This window comes from Varanus komodoensis, unplaced genomic scaffold (genome assembly GCF_004798865.1).
Source record: "Varanus komodoensis strain SLA01 unplaced genomic scaffold, ASM479886v1 scaffold79, whole genome shotgun sequence".
Taxonomy (NCBI): Eukaryota; Metazoa; Chordata; class Lepidosauria; order Squamata; family Varanidae; genus Varanus; species Varanus komodoensis.
This window is the reverse complement of record NW_025336467.1, coordinates 2,462,319-2,480,259: the sequence shown is the minus strand read 5'-3', so window position 1 is coordinate 2,480,259 and position 17,941 is coordinate 2,462,319. Positions and strand designations below refer to the sequence as shown.

The following is a 17,941-nucleotide window of genomic DNA, read 5'->3' as shown; positions in this document are numbered from 1 at the left end:
CCATTCTCTTTAGCCTCCTGAAGTATTTTTAGTGTAATCCTTGGTTTCTTCTTTCACCATATAAATCCTGAGATTTGAAAATTTAAATCATCAAAAAATTTTCCATCAATTTTTATGGGAATAATTTGGAATAGAAACAAAATAGAAACAAAAGCTTTGGTAATATATTCATTTTAACTAGCGCTATTCTTCCCAGCAAGGATAATTGCAAATTAGCCAATTTTTCCAAATCACTCTTAATATCCTTAAATAGATTATCATAATTGTCTTCTTTCAGAGTGGTACACTTAGCTGTAAGATAAATTCCCAGATATTTAACCTTTTTAACAATCTGAAAGTCTGCTTGTTCCACCAGAGTTTTTCTCTGCTCCTGTGTGAGATTTTTTACTAACAATTTCATCTTTTCTCTATTTTTTTTCATCCCAGTAACCTCGCCATACTCTTCAATCCTTTGTAGGAGTTTAGGCATCGTTGCAAAGGGTTCCTCCGTTATGAAAACTTGATCATCTGCAAATGCTTGCAGTTTATCGCTTTCATCTCTGATTCTAGTACCTTTAATGTCGATATTGTCCCTGATATTTCTCTTTAACACTTCTAAGATCAATATAAACAACATAGGTGAAAGCAGACATCCTTGTACCCTTTTGTATATCTATAATATTTGTAAATTCTCAATTGATTATAATCCTAGCAGACTGCTTTTGATAGATGCTTGATATCGCATTAATAAACTTCTCACCAATCTCCATTTGAGCTAGCTGTTGCTTCATAAATTGCCAGTTAACATTGTCAAAAGCCTTCTGTGCATCCATGAATAACAGTGCCATTGGTTTTTCCGTATGTATCTCATAATACTAAGATGTCCAGGATAGTTCTCAAGTTATTCCTTATTTGTCTTTTAGGTAAAAAACCATTTTGATCTGAGTGAATAAAGTCTGTTAGATACTTCTTCAATCTTTCTGCCATTATGGAGGCAAAAATTTTGTAATCCACATTTAATAGTGATATAGGTCTATAGTTTTGAATCTGCGTCAAGTCCGTGTCTTCTTTTGGTATTAATGTGATATTTGCCTCTGTCCAAGTATTTGGTATTTTAGCATTTAACAGTGCAGTATTACATATTCCTTAAGAAGCATAGCAAAAATTTCTTCAAAGGATTTATAAAACTCTGGCCAGGAGTTTTGTCGTTCTTTTGTCGCTTAATAGCCTCTATTACTTCAGTGATTGTTACTTCTTGATTCAATACTTTTGGTATTTCTCTGGTAACTTTGGCAGGTCTCCCTTTCAGATGTATTATTTTACTTTCTCAGTTGAAATCTCATCATTCTGGTATAGCTTTGCAAAGAAATCTTCCGCTGTTCTCTTGATATGTGTACTTTGTACTTGCAGTCGTCCTTCTCCGTCCTTCAATTTACTTATCAGTCTCTTCTCTCTTTTCTTTCTTTACTTTATAGGCTAACCATCTCCCTGGTTTATTAGCATTTTCAAAGAAGTTCTGTTTGGTCAATTTCATTTGCTTAGTGAGTTCATTTGTGTCCAGGAGGTTCAGTTTATGTTTTAGAATATTCATTTGTACCTTAAGGTTTTTTTTGGATGGATCTTCCTGTAATTCTTGTTCACATTTCGTCAATTCCTCTACTATTTTAGCTCGTTCTTGTTTTTTCCTTTTGTTTATTTTTTCTGAGTATGTTATTATCACCCCTCTGACATAGGCTTTGGCTGTAATCCAGACATTTTGCAAAGAGGTTTCTTCAGTTTTATTTATTTAAAAAAATACTTATTTCTTCTGTGAATTTTTCATCCTTTAATAAGGCTTTGTTTAACCTCCATCTGGGTGTTTTTACTGTCCCTTTCAGTGATATAGCTACAGGGTTGTGATCTTTCCAGATATTTGTCTCTATTTCAGCTTCTAGCAAGTCTGGTACTAAGTCTGGGGTTATCCAAACCATATCAATTCTAGACCATGACTTATGTATATTTGAATAGAAAGTATATTTAGCAGAGGTTGGGTTTTTATGTCTCCAAACATCTATCAATCTGAATGCTTCAACCATATTAGAACAAGACTTTGGAAGTATCCTCCAAGGCAGGAGGACTCTTGTGGCTTGTTAGTTTATTGAAATTATTAATAATAAGGAATAAACTAATATCACATACTTCCCTTCATGTTGATGAGGCAAGGTTGTCTGCAGAATCTCAATATACTGGACGAGAAAAGCAATCAGGTAGCACTGACAGCCATTTTTCTCAACCTGGTAGGCAAGACTGGGATGGACGACAGCCAGAAACAAAGATAGAAACCTAGAAACAGCGCGAGTCAGAAGGGACCTCCTGGGCCATCTAGTCTGACTCCCAGCTCCAGCCGGCTCCACTCACGACATGCCCACCATGTGCATGTCCAGCCTGTCCTTGAGCACCCGCACCGATGGGGCCTCAGCCACCTCCCGGGGAAGCCCATTCCACACCCTCGGGGTCCTGACTGTCAGGAAGTGCCTCCTGGCATCCAAGTTGAACCTGGGTTCCCTGAGCTTTGCTCCGTTGGAGCACATCCTGCCTTCCTCTGCAGGGGAGAACAGCTCTCTGCCCACCTCCATGTGATCTTCCAAGATATTGGAAGGACCACTCAATGCACCTTCTTAAAATGCCTAAGCGACTAAATCTTTTTCCCCAGGAGCTCAGAAGAATATGTTGCTGGTGCCTGTTAAACTACCTCCACCAAAGTTTGGGGGAGACCCCCCAGAACCTCCCATTACCATTTTATGTACCTGTTTTGCAGCCTTGGGCTCCCTCCTTCACCAGAGGCGGAATACCTGCATGCACCCCTTGCTGAGGAACTGGGGCAGAGGGAGGCCTTCCCCCATCCTACCTGGGGGACACTGTGGGCAGCTGGTTTGCCACCATGTGTACAGGGTGCTGGACTGGATGGACCTTAGCCCTGATCCAGCCGGACTTTTCTTATTTCCTAATTAGCTTGCATGTGGGCCGTGCAGAATAAGCCTTTGGTTTCAGGCAGGGTTTCCATCCTTAATTCTTTGTGGGGCTTCCCACATGTGCCTGCCCAGGCCCTCAGGTCTACAAAGGAGATCCTCCTGAAGGAGCCCCACCCTCAGGAAAGAAGCAGGGTGGCTATAAGGAGAAGGGCCTTCTTGGGAGTGGCACCCCAACTTTGCAACCAGCTCCCCAGAGAGGTCTGCCTAGCCCCCTCTTTGCCTTCTTTTCAGCACTAGGCAAAGACCTTTTCATTCTCCCAATATCTTAACTGTTAGAATGATTTTAACGCACTTAACATTTTATATCAGGCTGTAAATTGTTCTGCCTTTTAGGCTGATCTGGGCATCTGTCAAGTTTGTCAACAGCCATGGTTTTGCTTTGTTAGAATTAATCATTTTCACAGTAATGATACTGCAGATTGTTCTGCATGTTTCTTAATTTGCAGCTTCCCCAGGGCAAGCAAATAAACAAACAAGACGTGGGCTGAGATTGCGACACTTCACTGTGGGGTTCGAGCCTTCCAGAGAACCACCTGCCAAGGGAATTCACCTCCTTTCTGTCGCTGTCCTTGCAGGAACAGCAGTGCCAAAGAGCTGACATCATTTGCTGCTGAAGCCATTGCGATCAACCGTCAGCTGCGACATGACAAGGAGGATGCGTCCGAGAGCTTGCCCTTCATCATCAAAACTACCTCTTGCTCCATCCAGCTGTCTCCACCTTTCGAGTCCAAATTGGCCAAGCGACGCCAGAAAAGCAGTATAGCAAAAACTGATGGCATGCAACGCCGGGTGGCTCCAGTGGTCCTCTTGAGAGATCCTATGTGAATTCCTCTTCTTATACACACCCACTTTCTCTTCCCTTCTTCCCTTTTTACTTCTCCCCATTTTGTGCATTTGGGACAAAATAAAAATACTGTTTGAATAGCTAGAAAAACAAGATCAGAATCTTCTCAAGTTGGCTGGCTTCCAAGGATTTTTTTTTTCCTGATCTTGTTTTTTGGCTGGCTTTCCCTTTCTCCCCTCTCCTTCTCTGCTTTCCTGAATTAAAAACAGGTATTTTAGACTTTCTTGCATCACCTCCCCTCATACAGGTGAATTTTAATACATTTGTAATACAGAAGTTTTGCTTTAAAAACAAAGAATTGCCATCAGATTTTTCTTCCATTCCCCCAAAGATTCCAAGTTGATCTCCATGTCTCCGCTGAAGGACAGCTCAAATAACTGGCTACTGTTTTTTTATTATTATTATTTTATTTTTCTGTCCTCTTTCCATACTGTGAAAAATGGGGAATAGCCCTCCTGTTTGAAGTCCTCAGCTTTTAAAGGTAGCATTCTAATGTTTGGGTATTCTCTCTTTTTTCTTTTGTTTTTTACATGGTAGTTTGCTCTTGGTTTCTCTTCCCTTTTTTTTCTTTTTAAAGAATCTGTTGTATACATGCAAATTCTGAGACTGAAAACTGTTGTGCAGGTCAGCGGTGGCTGGAGATTTGCTTGACCCGTTTCTTCTTCCAGAAAGTACTGGGGTGCTGATGGTATAGGGGATGTGATTCAAGGCCACGTATATTTCCCATTTTCGCCTGCACAGGATCATTTCTAAGACTGGATTCTTTAAGTGACAAGCTGTCAGGGCGGGGAGGTTTCTGGGTACCCGTGGGATTAAAAAGAAGAAACAGCAGCAGCCCTGGAGCCCCTCTCCACAATTTCAAGGAATTTTTTTGGAAATTTATTTATTGGAGCTGTTGTTTTTTTGTTTTTATTTTTTTTCCAAAAGGGCCCAGCTAAATCTCTTCCAGGCGAAAATGGGAAATGGAAGTGCTCCTTGTTTTAAGAATAAATGATATGATGTAGGGTTCCCCCTAATTTTTGCAGAGGTGGGGGCAATAAGGTACAATACAATTGATTGTTTCTTGTTGTCCTAGGAAACCTGAGTTGTCTTTTCTTAAAAAAAAAAAAAACAGGGAAAAGTTACCTCAAGGTTAAGCAAACCCATGTTCTTTGCAGCACTTAAAAAAAGGCAAGCCATGTGATAGCTAGTAAATTTTGAAAGTGACTGGTTTAAGAAAATAAACATCAGGGGAAGAGCTTTTGGGGCCCTCCTGATCTTTTGATGATAATCCTCAGAAAAAGAAAAGACAACTTCAACTTCTCCTACAGTTGTGTGTTCAAAACAAATGGGGTGGTGAGTCCCTTAAAACAGAGAAAGCGGGACTTGCAGAGATAACCTCCTACAGCATTTGGGTCTTTATACTTGGGTTCTGCATGGCTTGGACTTTGTCAGAAACCAGTGAAATGGTTGTCTACTACAGAGAGCTGAGTGGCAGTGGGCCTTTACTTGCTCTCCCGCAGTCCTTGCAAAATTTCAGCTCCCACAGTGAGGGCATTTCTCTGTGTAAGTGAAAGAGAAAGAGGTGGAAGCTCCAAATTTGAAGTTAAATGTGAAAGCTTGTGGAAGTTTCTGGGGTGGTGCATTTACAGAGATACACATCAGAAATTTGCTTTTTTGAGGGTGAAAAGAACTAAGAAAACACCAGCGGATTGGGTGCATCTGGCAATCTTGGGGTGACAAACGCATGAGTTCCTCGACAATCCAGGAGCAGTGCTATTTGCGTTCTTCTGAATGCTGATTTTCGATGCAATTGAAGGCAAGATTTGCAAGACTGGAAAGTAAACAGCTGCTCTCCTCTTTCCCTTTGGATTTTGGAAATAGTGCAAAAAAGCCTCAGAGAAATGTGGATTAGGCTCAGATGACTAGGTAGACTGGCTGAAATCATTTGGACACGTTGGTTATATGTTCACTGATTTTAGTGGGTCTGCTGTCAGTGTGATTCTGGATCTAACTCCCCTGCCCCTGTGCATTCTTACTCCTGGTTTGAAACCTGTAATGACATAGTTACCACAATGCTTTTTCCACCCCAGCAAAAGCTGATCAAGTGATAAGGGGCTAAGGGGGGGCGGGGGGCTTAGCTTGCTTCTCCCATTTAAAGCCTGGGCCGTGCCAGGACATGATGACTACTTTCGGGGTTCCTTAATCCCCTCCTCCCTGATGTTTGGCAGCTGCCATCTTAATTCCCCGTAAAGCCCTGCAGGGCTGCTGTGTTGGGAGCATCATGGGAAATTAAAATGGCAGCCCACAATACAGATCTGTATGCACAGTCCACTTATGGGAAGTGCATCCCTTTTAGAGACTGCTTTGCTTCGCTTCGCTCTGTTCTGCTTTGCTTCGCTTTGCATATGTTTGCACACCCACAGCCTGACTCTGGCCACTTGGTGGAGAGGCAGAGTTGTATGCCGAGCCTTTCAGCCACTTCCCAAGAGCAGCAGGTGCTGGGACCCAAAAGTCACTAGTGTGTTTCCTGAAAATGCTGGGCTACGTACAGGGAGAAAAAGGCCGTTGCGCACAAACCACAAAAGTTACTGTACCACAAAAGTTGTTGGCATGTGGCAGTCGGCAGCTATTCTGGGGTTTTATCCTGCCCTGCTTACACAAATGCCCGATCTCCTCATTGCCTGTTCAAGAGTGTGGCCCAGGCTGTACGGTTATTGCATTTCCAAAGCAACGAATCAGGTCAGGGTGTCTGACAGAAAGTCCGGTAAACAGGATAGGAGCCTAAATACCAGCTTGTTTCAACAAAGTCCAACAGCACTGATAACAACGCTTGTTTGCAATACAGAGCAACTCCACCTGGACTAATTTATGGCCAGCTTTAACTCTGCACAGCCGGCTAATTAGGCCAGAGTGTTGCTTTTTGGACAACTTCCCCTTCAGCGTGCCCAAATTTCTGTTGAAGCCATGCCCTGCTCCTTTCCTTCTGGCTCTGGCTCTTGGGGAACCACAGGGGGTCTCCCAGCATCTCTCCTCTAATGGGGGGCGGTCACCTGCAGCCATGGCCCCTGTAGCTAACCATGACTGGCGCTCGCCGCCCTGGCTTTCCTCGGCTGAGGATTCCTCCTCCAGGTAGAACATGACATATAAATGCAGTGCCTTTGATAATGGGAGGGCTGGAGATGCTTGGAAAGGTGCCGGTTACTACCAGGATGATGCGGCCCAGTTGGAAGCCTAGCTTTCCCCCACCCAGCACTCCAAAAAGAAGCTTTTTCCAGCTGGCATCAACTGGGGCTACTGGGAGCTGTAGTCCAAGAGATCTGGAAGGCATTGGGTTAGGATTGGTTGTGAAGTGCTTGTTCCGTAGAATTTTTAGCTCTCTGCTTGCCTCCCTCAAATGGCTTAAAACTGGATGGATAGCAGCTTTTTAAGAATTAAGAACAGAATTTTGTACTGTCAAGTTTCTTCTGTACTATTTTACTTTCATACTGTCCCTCTTTAGGCAAAACGACAGGTAGGCCTGCATATTCATGTGTGATCAAGTCCTGTTGAATACTTGTCAGCCTTGCTTCTGAGAAAGCAGGATTGGGGCAACCTCCAGATTGGGTAGATGGGCAAGAATGAAATCACCCTGGATTGGATAGGATGTTTCACTGGATTTTTTGGGCTTACATCTGAGTAAACATGGAGGGGGCGGCATTGCTATTTCAGCCCTGGAGGGCAAGGGGAGAGAAGCTTTGGGTACTTCAAAAGGATTAGGAAGGTGACTTTGAAACTTAGGGAATTATAGCTCATGGGGTGTTGAGCTTAATTTGGTTGGTCTGAAGATTGCCAGGTCTGGGGAGAGAGCTCTGAAACATCAGCTCTTAAGACGCCCACTTTCAGATTCTCCGAACTACCTGTTCTTCATTTCCAAGCCCCCAGGTTGTTTTTGTCTTGTGACAAGAGTCCGTCCAAAGAATAACCTTCTCAAATTCCATTCAAATCCAAATTTGCAAACATCAACTCTGGTTGTTGGAAGTCTTGTGCTCATGTGTCTTAAATGATGCTTTTCTCAGAATATTTTTAAAGAAGGCTGACAATACTATGCAATAGGTGTTAAGGATTTTTTTTAATATTTTCGGTGGGGTTGAAGTAGGTGCCAGAAAATACATTTTTCTGGTACCCAACTACTGGATTACAAATGGTTTTTGAGAAGTGAACTGAAATAGCTTGACTTACACCTCCTTTTCTACTTTAGGGAATCCCCCCCTAGATTCTTGTGCCCCATTGTTTATTGTTCTTTGAGGTGTGGGGGAACAGGTTGAATCATGGGGTGCACAACATATTGGGTAATGGGAGCACCTCAAATCCAAGCAAACTGTGATATCAGATAAAGCAGTGTGTTGTCTTTTAAGGGAAAATAATATATGTTTTTAAAAATATAATGCATTTTGTTATTCATTGCAGATCTTAGTCTTAAATCTTTGACCCTCGAGTGCATGAATGCCATTTTGCTGTGAAAGAGATCCAGACACTACAAGTTAGAGCTTTATACATGTTTTAGGGGAATGTGTTTAAATGTTTCCTGCCAAGCCGTGAAGGCCACTCTTGTTGGCATCTGGGACAGAACATCTTGGGACATCTGGGTTACTTTGCTGGAAAACTGGGAGACTTTCTCTGGCCTAGCCCCCAACATATTTTAAATCTGTAGAGAAAACTGTCTCGTGTCTTGGCAGTCCCAAAGCGTGGGCCTACCATCCCCGGAGTGCCATGACTGAGACCCATGATGTTTAAAACAGGTTCTGAAATTAATTAGAAATATTATGTTACAGACAAATGATCAGTTTCTTGCTTTGAAAAGGACCTGAGGTGGAAAGGGAAGCACCCAGTTGCCCTTGTTCTTAAAAACAGGACGTTTCAAAAATTGCAGGTAGAGAAGCTGTTTTGTTTTTGAAAGTATATCCTGGACCGGCTGGAAGTCATCCATAATCCACAGGGCCCTCTGGCATCCCTGGATGTAGTGACTAAGCAGCGCTTCCTTAGATGTCTCTATGTGATTCTCTGCATCCTTTGCGTTTACCATCCTGTTTTGAAGAAGGGGTTCACCTTCTTGTCTTTCCCAGTTTTATAATTTAAAGGGCCAAAAACTCAGTGATTTCTGAACGTTTTTACGACATGCACAAATTGCTTTGGAAACCTTGTGAGCCACAAATGGCTTGTGGGGTTCAGCATCCGCACAGATATTCCTGACAAGAATTTGCATCCCATTCTTCAAATACGGATTGTTCTCAGGATTGTTGCAGCCTGTGAAAGATTCCTCAGCGATCCCATTTTGCCTTCTCTCTCTTTGACTTAGTGCACAATATTTAAAAACAAAAACAAAAAATGCCATCAACCAGCATTACTCAAGTTCATTAATAATCTAGTCTTCCCTTGTAGTTCCTTCCTTCTACATTGGTTCTCTTAGCATGCCTCTCCTCTCCGCACAAATTAGTGTGTGGGTTTTTACTTCTTTATTGGGTGTGCATGGACACTTGTGTCACGGTGGCGGCCCAAGAAACAAACTGGAATCTAGAAAAAAACAGCTCAGCACTGTTGGATTTGTTTGTTTGCAGAGGAAATGGGGAAAACCAAAATAATGAGCCCGTGAGGATGCATTGCCAAGTTCAATCTTCCAGGGAGGTGATAGTTTCGCATCATTCTGTGGAATGGCTGCAGCGTCACCAAAACTGGACTTGCCTTGTTTCTACCCAGGTTTTGACGGGATGGCGATGGAAAAACGGTGATGGTTTTGTTTGAGGCTTGGTGGTGTTTTTTGTTTTGTTGTTCTTTCGAGACTGCTGTTCAAATGGCACAACCTGCTGCCTTGTTCTTGCATTGCAAGAGTAGCTCAGGGTCCTTTCTTGACCGGGGACTGACTTTGTAACGTGAAGGTATGTTGCAGCTCAGATTTCGGGGGAAGCTTGTTGGGTGCATCTGTGCGCTGAGGCCAAGGCGGTGCTCAGGGGCCACGGCTTGGGCCCTCACCATCTTTGGGTGGCCTCTTGCACTCATTGTGGTGTCGTCTGCCACACACCACAAAAATGCAGCTAAGCCCGAAATGGGTCTACTCTATTTCATGATATGATTTGTTCTGATGTTCTGAACGTGGGGCAGGGGGCGAACAAAGGACACCCAATTTTCTATGGGTGACTTAACAGCTTGGCTAATAAATCCCATTGAAAACTTAGGGATGTGTCAGAACTGTCTCCATTTGTTTCAATGGGACTTGGCCTAGACTTGGATGGCTACCTTTGCCATATTTAGCCTTTCAGGATAGGCATCTGTGTTTTTAAGCCTGTTTCCAGGTTGCTTTCTGCCCCTAGACTTTCTCCTTTTTTAATTTCCCTAACTGTGCACCTTTTTGTATGTGTGACCAAAATTGGTGGTGGTTAGATTTCTGCCTTCTCCATTCAGAGATGAAGCATGCATTTTTGGGAGGGGTGGGGAGAGACAGAATTCCTTCCTCTCCAGGGAAGTTGAAATGAAAAGATGAAGACTCACTCTTGACCTAGCTTTAAATCCCAAAGAGTTTTGGGGAATGGGGCAAGAGTAGCAAATTTTCCACTTGAGCACTTCAATCAAAGCCCTTGTCCCCACAATTCCACTAATTTGGAAGGTTAGAAGAATTAAGCTGAGTTTAAAGTTACTAGTCCTCATGGGCCTCACTCTCTGAAGGAGGCAGAAAATCTGCTTCTTTCACAACCTCTGAACCAAGAATCTTTGCTTTCCACATATTTATGCTCTGGTTTAGTATTATTTCTACCCCACCTTATTCTTTTAACAGTGCCCACTTACTTGCCAAAGTGTTTCTTTCTCTCTCCTCTCATATTTTCTATGTAAAATCTTTTTTTTTTCCTTAAAAAGTGTTGTTTTGTACCTCCATGACTTTAACTAGCTGCAAACTTGGGTGGGTGGGAGGAGAAAATGTTTTGACACGTATTTGATTTAATGTATTCTCCTCAAGTCTGTTTAGAACTTAGAAACATTTTACTGTGAAATCTTTCTTTTCTTTTTTATTAGAAATATCAATCCGAGAAAAATAGTATCCTCTGATTTCCTTTAAAAAGACTGCCAAAGGTTTTGCGTTTTGACATGAAGTCACCCTAAAGTGCTGGGCTGGAATCTATAGACATGAGATTCTTCCAGCAGGGGACTAGTTTAAGAATGAGAAATAATAAAAAGAAAAAAATCAACAAGAGAAACAAAAAACAAGCACTTTATTATGTAGCAGGCAAATCCGATACTGCTTGTTGGAACTTTTTTTTCCTTTGTAACACCTTGTTGATGCTGAATTTTTTGTATTGTTTTGTAAGAATTTAATAAATGCATTGAAACTCATGATGCTCCGAGTGTCCAATTTGTGCAGTTAACATGAAATGGGCAGAGGTGAGCCAACCAATTGTCCATTCCTGCAGGTAAAAGTCTTGGCCATGGGTTGTTGATTTCTTGTTGTATTTCTTGTTTCTACATAGGATTATTTTGTTGTTCCTATGTATGTTTTTAAATCTGTGGACCACCCAGAAAACCCAGTGTGTAAAAGTATAGTAATAGGAAATGCTCAGATGACCTTGAACTTGCTGGGGACTGATGTAGCCCTACCTCAAAGGGTAATTGTGAGGATAACATCGGCTATCGTGTGTGTTCTGGCAAGATTCCCGGGCATGCGTGAGAAACTGATGATCTGGGCTGCGCCGGTGTGGTTCAGAGCGTGGGACTGGGACTCAGGCGATCCGGGTTCGAGTCCCTGCTCAGCCATGAAGCCGACTGGGTGACTTTGGGCCAGCCGCAGACTCAGCCCGGCCTAACTCACAGGGCTGTTGTGAGGAAAGGCAGAGAGGGGGAAGTGAATTGTGTACACTGCCTTGAGCTCTTTGAAAGTTAAACATGCAGGATATAAATTAGATGTTCAAACACACTTGCTAGCGAATTGCGAGTTGGTTATTTTCCCTTCTGGGTATTCAGGGTTTTTAAATCTTTAATCAGTGTGTTCATTTTGATAATAAGATTAGCATAATTGGAGTATTGTGTTTAGTTTTGGGCCCCTCATTACAGAAAGGATATAGCCAGGTTAGAGTCAGTGCAGCGTAGGGCCACAAGGCTGGCGGCCGGTTTGCAGGGGAAGCCGTATGAGGCGAGACTGAGGGAACTGGGTCTCTTCAGCCTGGAGGAGAGGACACTCAGAGGAGACCTGTTGGCGACATGCAGGTATGTGAGGGGGTGTCCCACAGAGGTGGGTCGAGACCTGTTCTCCCCTGCAGAGGAAGGCAGGACGCGCTCCAACGGAGCAAAGCTCAGGGAGCCAAGGTTCCATTTGGATGCCAGGAAGCACTTCCTGGCAGTTAGGACCCCGAGGGTGTGGAATGGGCTTCCACGGAGGTGGTTGAGGCCCCATCGGTGCGGGTGTTCAAGGATAGGCTGGACGTGCACATGGTGGGCATGTCGTGAGCGGAGCCAGCTGGAGCTGGAGGTCAGACTAGATGGCCCTGGAGGACCTTCTGACTCGCTCTGTTTCTATAATAAACTTGGAAGAGAGCTAATCCTCCAGGCCTAACCCTGCTACTCCAAGGCATGAAATTGGAAGCATCCAGCTTTTATCCAAGGAGTGCTCGGGTCAGAACATTTTCCAGCGCTTCCTCTAGTAAAAATATATGACAATTGTAAGTTTCCAAGTATAATATATGCTTTTCAGTGGGACATTTTTGGCCATGGCACCTGAGATTCTGGCTGACCAACATCTCTTCCCCTTCCTGCCCCCTTTCTGAAGTGGACCCTTTTGTGCTGGCCATGGGCATTGTAGCATGGCTTCTCAGCTTTGAGACTAGAGCTCAGTTTCCTACACTGGATCTGGAAATCTAAATACTTTTGTGCCCCACCCCCTCCAGTGGTGTCCACAGTCACCAGATTGTTCTCCCTAGACTTTAATATTTTCCTCAAATTTTTCACATCAGGTGCTTATATATCAGGACAATGTTATGTTCAGTCGCAAAGTTGTGACTGACCCATCACAACCCCATGGACAACCTTCCTCCAGGCCTTCCAGACCATCCCCTGGAGTCCATCCAAGCCCACACCAACTGCTTCAGTGACTCCATCCAGCCACCTCATCCTCTGCTGTCCTCTTCTCCTTTTGCTTTCCATCCTTCCCAGCATCAGAGTCTTCTCCAGGGAGTCCTTCCTTCTCATTAGGTGACCGAAGTATTTGAGCTTCTTCTTCACTATCTGGCCTTCTAAAGAGCAGTCAGGGTTGATCTCCTTCTCTAGGACTGACCGGTTGGATCGCCTTGCAGTCCAAGGGACTCGCAGGAGTCTCCTCCAGCACCACAATTCAAAGGCCTCAATCCTTCGGCGCTCAGCCTTCCTTACAGGCCAACTTTCACAGCCATACATTGTTGTCATTAATAGCAAAGTCTTGTCTGACCCATTGCAGCCCCATGGACAACATTCCTCCAGGCCTTCCTGTCCTCCACCATCCCCCGGAGTCCATCTAAGCTCACGCCAACTGCTTCAGGGACTCCATCCAGCCACCTCATCCTCTGCCACCCCCTTCCCTTTTTGCCATCAATCATTCCCAGCATCTCTTCCAGGGAGTCCTTCCTTCTCATGAGGAGGCCAAAGTATTTGAGCTTCAGTCTTCAATATCTGTCCTTCTAAAGAGCAGTCAGGGTTGATTTCCTTATCAGGACAATGCCCACCCCCCACCCCCCAAAAAAGCACAGACACTTTCTTTTGCAAGTAAAATAAACACATAAAATGGGATTTCCCTGTGGGAAAGTGGGCAACCCTTGCCTCCCAAGAAGTTTTGCTCCCATCTCTCCACCTTGCATAGCTTAAACTGAAGGATGGTGAGAATTGTTTGTCGGGAAACAATTTGGGAAGGCATTAATTGTTCACACCTCGTCTAGGGCATCAGAATATTTTCTGCTGCAAATATTTTTGAAAACTGTTCATGTCAGAAAATGTTCCAATGCTAAATTTTACAGAAAACTTAACATTCACCAAGAAGTTTCTCCTAATCTGCAACCAAAATCTACCCTCTTGTATCCCAAGCTCATTAAATACAGTCCTGCTTTTGATATATCCCTTGCTAGTGCCGGGTGGTTCTTAGCTTTCAGCTTTCCCAACACCAGTTTTATTTTTTTGGTCTACTTGTTCTGGTGGTCCCTTCCATCTCCTGATGTGTACTTTGGGTCCCCAGAGTATTCACCTGCATCTCTGGGTCATTTCTGATAGCAGCTGTTCAACAGTGAGTGGTCACAGGCTTGGCAGAAAGATCAGATGCCAAAATGAGTGACTTGACATATCTCAAAAGAGAAGCAAGTCCCCTGACCCATGGAAATTTCCCACCCCAGGCCTGAGTCATGGAAAGGAATCTGCCAAAAATAAGAATGTTTAATTGCTCAGAAATTCATTTGCATCTTTACAGAGGCAGCTCTTTCCAGGGCTGCTGGTTTGTTTTGTTCACTCCATCCCTGAGACGTGAGGTGGGTTGCCATTTTTAGACCGTCCAAGAACTGCCTACTGTCCTGGAAACAGCCACCCCCCACCCCGCAACGCTGGACTCCGAATGAATGGCTTCTCTCTCATAGCCTTTGCTGGAAAAGGGCCCCACACACGACTTGTGCATGGCCAAACACCTGCTTAGATGTGCCATGCACAGTACATTTTCACTGGGACAACAAGAGGAAGCACAGCTAATTTGTCAAGAGGAGCTTTACAATTTCAGGAGAATTTTTCATTCAGAAAAATGGGAAAGCTCCATTTTTTGGATGGGGTGGGGGAAGGATCTCTAAATAGAGTCAATGCGAAAATTAATAACCACCAAGTGGAGAACTACCTGCAAGCTAAAGAGCAATTCAAAGCCTGTTTGTCCTGATTGTCACGTTCGATGTGTTTCCCCAGTGCAGGATGGGAAAACCAGGGCTGTTTAGTGGGGAATCATAGGAATGGCGGTCGGTGACAAGCGGGGTCCCCCAGGGCTCTGTCCTGGGACCCATCCTGTTCAATCTTTTCATCAGTGACCTCAAAGAGGGGGTGACCAGTCTGCTGATCAAATTCGCAGACGACACTAAAACCGGAGCAGTGGCCACAACTGAGGAGCAGGTACTCCAGATGCAGAAGGATCTGGACAGACTGTGGAAGTGGGCAGGAGACAACAGGATGGCGTTCAATGTGGATAAGTGCAAGGTCTTGCACTTGGGGCATAGGAATGGGTGTCACAAGTACAGGTTAGGGGACAAGTGGCTGGAGAGCAGCACTTGTGAAAGGGACCTCGGGGTGCTGATTGACTGCAGGCTGAACATGAGCCAGCTGTGTGATGCGGTGGTCAAGAGGGCGAACGCCACCCTTGGTTGCACAGCCGGAAGTGTGGCTTCTAGATCGAGAGAGGTATTCCTGCCACTCTACACAACTCTGGTGCGCCCGCAATTGGAGAGTTGTGTTCAGTTTTGGGCCCCTCATTACAGAAAGGATATAGCCAGGTTGGAGTCAGTGCAGCGAAGGGCCACAAAGCTGGTGGCCGGTTTGCAGGGGAAGCCGTATGAGGCGAGACTGAGGGAACTGGGCCTCTTCAGCCTGGAGGAGACTCAGAGGGGACCTGTTGGTGACATACAGATATTTGAGGGGGTGTCACATGGAGGTGGGCAGAGACCTGTTCTCCCCTGCAGAGGAAGGCAGGATGCGCTCCAACAGAGCAAAGCTCAGGGAACCAGGTTCCATTTGGATGCCAGGAAGCACTTCCTGACAGTTGGGACCCTGAGGGTGTGGAATGGGCTTCCCCGGGAGAGGGTGAGGCCCCATTGGTAAGGGTGTTCAAGCAAAGATTGGACAGCTACATGTTGGGGAGAACATGAGCAGAGCTGGCTGGAGCCAGACTAGATGGCCTGGGAGTCCTGTTGTGACTCATTTTTCTTGTTTCTATATTTGAGCATACTGAAATCCTCTTCATTTCAAAGTTCAGTTTTGCTAATTTCTACATTCGTGACATGTTTTTGGTTTATTTGAACAGGGAGAGTGGCTATCATTGTGTGAGTTTTTCATATTTTCACAATTGTGAAAATTTGCATTTGCTTAAAAAAAAATACCACAAGGTCAGAAAAGGACAAGGAAGCATCTGCACTTGCACTCAAGATCACAAACTGGGCCAATTCAGATGACTTGCAAACTGAAGTGAAATTCTCGTCCAGCCCTATGAAAAAGATGCAGAACTTGGAAGCTGTGCCGCACTCCACACGTTGGACCATCGTCCTGTATGGTACACGGTATGCAATTGGAAGCCACTCTGCTTTTACTTCCAGCTGCATTCACATTATGGCTTCTAGCAGCCTCTAGTGTTCAGTTAGTGCATTGCAAACCAAAAAATCCAGCTAAAAAGCTCGCAGTTTGGTTTTTTACCGTGACTGCCTGTCTTGTTCCATGCTAAATTTAACAGAACTGGGAGTTTCTCAAAATAGTTTTTAATAATTACCTTCACTTAAACCAACAGTAACTTTTCTTTTTTTAATTTACCTTTGGTAACTGCAGCATGAATGGCAGTAAGAATAAAGGTGTGCATTATGCCAAAAAGTAGACTCCCACTCTCTAGTAAAATTAAGAATGAGGTCTCAGACGCACTGATACTAGCACTAGTGCAAGATGAACACACACACACACAATCACCATGTATCAGTGTGAAAGTTGGACAGGGAAGACAGACTGACAGGAAGAAATTTCAAACATAGTGCTGAAGGAAGCTTTGTGAGTAGCTCGGATCAACTGAAAGGCAAGTGAGATCTGGATATAATCAAGCCAGAACTTTTCCTGAAAGCAAAAATGACAAAACTGAGGTGGTTGTACTTTGGGCACATCATGAGAAGGCCAGGCTCCCTGGAGGAGGTTATCGTGCTCAGGGAAATCGAGGGCAGAAGGCAAAAGGGAATACCAACTATAAGATGGATTGACGTCATTAAGGAAGCCACTGCTTTGAGTTGGCAAGAGCGGAGCATGGTTGCCCAGGCCCGGACATTGGGGGGCCTCATGAGGTTCATAGGGTTGCCCAAAATTGGCAACTGCTTTACAGTATATGACAATAAAATACAAACATCAATGCTTTTCTCAATCTGAAAAGTGATCAAATAGCAGTCCTCAAGGATCAATTCCAAGCAGGAGTGTTGGATTCCTGTAGAATTCTTTTGGGCAAAATGCAAGGTGTGGTGTTCTGGATCTAGCCCAGTTGTGCCCTTTGCTCTCCCTGTAGAGAGCAGGTGTGCAGCAAGATGGGTTTCAAGTCTGCACTCAGCTGTCAAGAAATATGATAGGTGTGATAGAAGGATGAGAAATCAAATAGCCCTTGTTTCTTTACCAAATTATACTGAAAGGTGCTTTAAAATTCACTGCAGAATGCCTCATTTTAATAAATATCCCTCCTTTTAAATAACCCCTTTCCCTCAATATGTTCAAAGCCTTTAATTCTTGCCCTTTTTGCTCAATTAAAAGCAAACTCAGTATAAAAAACATTCTCCCAATAGCGCTTGCAATATAAACCCTCTTGCAATAAGGGTCATTCTTAACACCTTCTGCCTACTCCTAAGCCCACTACTGCAAAAAGGCCTTCTCTTCATCACAAAATGCATGGTCCTAATCCTAAAAGATACAAATAGCCCCTTCCTTTAAAAAACGTCCTTCCCCTCAATGTCGAAAGATGTTCAGCACAGTCAAATCTGTCATACAAAAAGTGGACTTTTCTTTCAAGAGGGGGGCCCTCCTGAATTTCAAAAATTAGGGAGCATCACAGAGCAGACTAAGATCCCAGCAACTCCCAGAATCCCCCAGCAGGCGCCACAGAATAAGCCCCGCCTGCCCGCTGTGCCTCGACCCATAACCCCCCGCAGGGTAGGGCCGGCCCCTCCCAGCATGCCCACGGCGGCGCAGCCGGACAGCCTGAGGCATGATGGGAATTGGAGTACACGGCGCCGCCGCCGCCGCCTGGCCGCGGATCCGCCCGGGCCCCCGCTCCGGCGAGGGCCCCGGCAGCGCGGTTAAGCACTTCCAGAAGGGCAGGCAGGCGAGCGGGCGCCCCCGCAGCCGCGCCGCCCGCCGCCCCCGCGGCCTCCCGCGCCCCACCTGCCGG

General features: G+C 44.7%; 1 protein-coding gene across 5 annotated transcripts in view; it reads left to right on the top strand.

The window, feature by feature from the left end:
* The window catches only part of MKNK2 (MAPK interacting serine/threonine kinase 2), a 40,252-nt gene extending 29,077 nt beyond the window's left edge, over positions 1–11,175 (top strand). For 4 of the 5 annotated variants that reach the window (XM_044453417.1, XM_044453420.1, XM_044453418.1 and 1 more), the window contains one exon: positions 3,566–11,175. In XM_044453417.1, coding sequence (XP_044309352.1) covers positions 3,566–3,815 — 250 coding nt within the window. In that variant the 3' untranslated portion in view covers positions 3,816–11,175. The remainder of the gene's footprint in view (positions 1–3,565) is intronic. The other variant, XM_044453421.1, reaches the window with a different exon arrangement.
* The last annotated feature ends 6,766 nt before the right edge of the window (positions 11,176–17,941 follow it).